At 35.2% G+C, this 3,741-nt stretch overlaps 1 protein-coding gene across 1 annotated transcript in view; it reads right to left on the bottom strand.

Annotated features, from left to right (window-relative positions):
- Positions 1-440: 440 nt before the first annotated feature.
- LOC107722279 (protein YIF1B) overlaps positions 441-3,741 on the bottom strand; it is an 11,348-nt gene continuing 8,047 nt past the window's right edge. The window contains exons 6-8 of the mRNA XM_016530568.1: positions 2,917-3,060; positions 2,097-2,190; positions 441-787 (exon numbers count right to left, since the gene is read on the bottom strand). Of these exons, the coding sequence (XP_016386054.1) occupies positions 632-787; positions 2,097-2,190; positions 2,917-3,060 (394 nt within the window). The 3' untranslated portion in view covers positions 441-631. The remainder of the gene's footprint in view (positions 788-2,096; positions 2,191-2,916; positions 3,061-3,741) is intronic.

Below are 3,741 nucleotides of genomic sequence, written 5' to 3'. Positions count from 1 at the left end.
TATTATTAAAATAACTTCTATCATAGTAACTCACAGTGATATACAAACTAGCCTCGCATTCAAAACTTTTGGGAACATCCATTTATTTCATTTACAAATTATGAAAGAATAAAACTGTAATTGACCCTGAAATGTATGTCAAGTTTTTTTTTTTTTTTTTAATGAGCCATGAAAGCTTTCTAACCTTAGTATGCATCTGTTAGCTTGACAACAAGGACTGAGCGCTTTACTGGTTTAAAAGAAATCAACACGCATACACAACAGACATCATACACAGCCAGTTTCATTGGTTTGCGGCCGTCAAACCGTCACATTCATGGCAGGAGAGGAGACTGCTGTTTCTCGAGCCACAGCATCTAGACATCAGCCTTTGTTTGCAAACATAAACACAGTTTTACATTTAAAAAAATACAATTGCACTGTACATTATACAAATCAAAAGCCAACAGGAACTCCTAGAAATGCACAAACCAAAGACATAGAAAAGACCGCTGGGCAATTACAGTTCAGGTAATTCACACTGTGCTGTGAGGTTGCACAATGTGTGTCCATTGGTTTATTACGTGTGTGCAAATAGGCTCAAGTCTCTAGTCGTTTGTGACTGCTGCGGTAGAAACGACACCCGTGGCTCTTATCTGACCAGATGAAAGGTCAGCCAGTACATGAACACGGGCCGTGCTGCAGCGATGGCCATCGTCAGGTACATTCGCAGCTGGTTTTTTGCTCCTCGCACTAACCGTCCCTCTGCAGCTGCTTCAGACAGAATCTTTAACCGCATTGTGCGAATCTGAAACAGAAAGAAGCTGCTTCACATCTTGAGATCAGATCCTAAATGAGATTCAAACTGAATTCTGCTGTACTATTTAGACACTCAAACATATGCTGTAATGCTAACTTAATATTCAATACATATGATAAAAATACAGAAAAAAACTGTAATATTGTGCAATATTATTACAATGCAAAATAGCTGTTTTCTAAGTGAATATCTGTTAAACTGTAATTTATTTCTGTGATGCGCAGCTGTATTTTCAGCATCATTACTCCAGTCTTCAGTGTCACATGATCCTTCAGAAATCATTCTAATATGCTGATTTGCTGCTCGAGAAACATTTTTGATTATTATCAGAAATATTGCTTCATATTTTTGTGGAAACCGTGATTCATTTTATTTATCGAGATTCTTTGATGAATAGAAAGCTCACAAGCTCTTTTGTAACATTATAGATGTATTTACTGTCACTTTTGACCAACTGAATGCATGCTTGATGAAAATGTTTTATTTAATTTAAAACATTACTAATAATTATTATTATTATTATTTTGGAAATTGCTTTACTTTCACATGGCAGTTACTGCATGTAACTGTTTTTTTTGTTTTTTTTTTAATAAATAAAGAGAGATACATAAACAGTGAATTCTTTGAGCATTCGTAGTGTGTAATGCACAGTCAAATTACAGAGTTTGAATAAAACAACACTTGCTAAAATAAAGATTGTGGGGAATAACAGAAGCATGTCCACTGGCGGTATGAACAGCAAAATGAAGAATATATTTGCTTTGAAATGACAGCTCTGTATCTCTCAATACGCACCGTAAGAACAAAAGTAGAGACGCAGCACCAGAGCAGTGAGAGGTAATATCCCATCCGGCCGAACAGAAGTCCTGCTAACACTCCCACAAACATCCTGAGCAGACAAGCACAGCAAGAATTCACACAGTAGTATTTGCTTTGTTACTGTCACTTTTGACCAACTGAATGCATGCTTGATGAAAATGTTTTATTTAATTTAAAACATTACTAATAATTATTATTATTATTATTTTGGAAATTGCTTTACTTTCACATGGCAGTTACTGCATGTAACTGTTTTTTTTGTTTTTTTTTTAATAAATAAAGAGAGATACATAAACAGTGAATTCTTTGAGCATTCGTAGTGTGTAATGCACAGTCAAATTACAGAGTTTGAATAAAACAACACTTGCTAAAATAAAGATTGTGGGGAATAACAGAAGCATGTCCACTGGCGGTATGAACAGCAAAATGAAGAATATATTTGCTTTGAAATGACAGCTCTGTATCTCTCAATACGCACCGTAAAAACAAAAGTAGAGACGCAGCACCAGAGCAGTGAGAGGTAATATCCCATCCGGCTGAACAGAAGTCCTGCTAACACTCCCACAAACATCCTGAGCAGACAAGCACAGCAATAATTCACACAGTAGTATTTGCTTTGAAGAAAATTCATTCATCACACATTCAGCGTCTGTAAGCTTTTTTCAGGCAGGGACTTGGACTTGGTTTGAATACCTTTAAAACCACACAGCTGGCACTTAATACAGTTTAGAGTAAACTACGCTTTAATACTGGTTAGAGAAGGTATGAGGGCAGTACTGGTATGAAATTATATACTGATTTAACATTGGAAATGGATTATGAATGAAACTCAACAACAACAGATCCTATATTAATATTTGAATGAATAGAATAACCATACATTTTTGGTTTTTGGTTAAATTAATCCTTTTCACTTTTAGTTAAAATAAATCAAATGAAATTCTAAAGATTACTCAATAGCACCACCTAGAGTCCAAACACTGACAGAATCAGTTTGAACATGTTAAAATTATGATATTGTTGCAAGAATTAGGCCTGTTGCAATAATCAATATATCGACTTGTCGCGCAATATTTGTACATGACCTCAATAATTTTTGGTGACGCAATATATCGCCCATTATATTTACTTAAAAATTTATGTCGCCGTGTTTTTTACATTCCACTTGCGCCTGTGTCTTTTGCAGCGTAATATCGCTTATCGCAATTATTTCTGGGGAAATATATCGCACAACCAAAAGTTGTTATCGTGACAGGCCTAGCAAGAATAGGCTAAAAACCAAAAACTAATGGCCTTACCCAATATATTTGTATCCAGAAAAGGCCACCAGGTCGATGGTGGTGAGGTCAGTGTGAACCGTTACCAGATACAGACTGAGAAGAACAGCCAAAACCTCAATGATGAGCCACACCAACGCCGAGCTGACCTGAATGCCCAAATCTCTGGAGAAAAAATGGAAACAAGAAGAGAGAAGAGAAAACCAGGCAGAAAAATGTCAAAAACAGAGAACAGTAAGGTCAAGAGCAGTCAGGACAATTGCAGGAAGTCTCAGCATTTTCTCCTTTTCCTCTGAAACTCCTGCATCATTAAAACACAGTTCCTCGTCGTGACAATACATCTGACAAATGAAGCTTCGCGGCTTGGTAAACAATCATATAGTGATTATTTAGATCATCTGAACTGGGAATAATTCATATCTAATAGCTCCTATTGATGCTGCTTGGAAATCGAGGCTAAAAGGTCAAAGGAAAATGAACACATTGTGAAAACAGCAGTTTGCATGTCATGTTTTGCCCAAGCTCTTCTGCCGATATAAGAGTCTTTTCTTTTCAATATTTTTTAAGAACTCCCTCTTGTATAAAAACACATTTACAATATATTATTGTAATATACCACTGAATAATAATAATTTAAAAAATAATCATATACATATATATTTTTTTAGTATTGAGTTTTAGTATAATTGTGGAAATGTCTTCATGTTAACATGGCAGTTTCTGTGTATAACTGGGTAATTAAAAAAACAAAGAAGGAAAGATAAAGAGATAATTTGATCCTTGTGAAAAAGAAGTGTGCTTAATTGTATTGAATGTGCACTTGTACTTTACTTTAAATCTTAATAT

Source organism: Sinocyclocheilus rhinocerous, unplaced genomic scaffold (assembly GCF_001515625.1).
Source record: "Sinocyclocheilus rhinocerous isolate Xijiao unplaced genomic scaffold, SAMN03320098_v1.1 scaffold904, whole genome shotgun sequence".
Lineage (NCBI taxonomy): Eukaryota > Metazoa > Chordata > Actinopteri > Cypriniformes > Cyprinidae > Sinocyclocheilus > Sinocyclocheilus rhinocerous.
The sequence above is the reverse complement of the archived record's forward strand: the minus strand, read 5'-3'. Positions and strand labels throughout refer to the sequence as shown.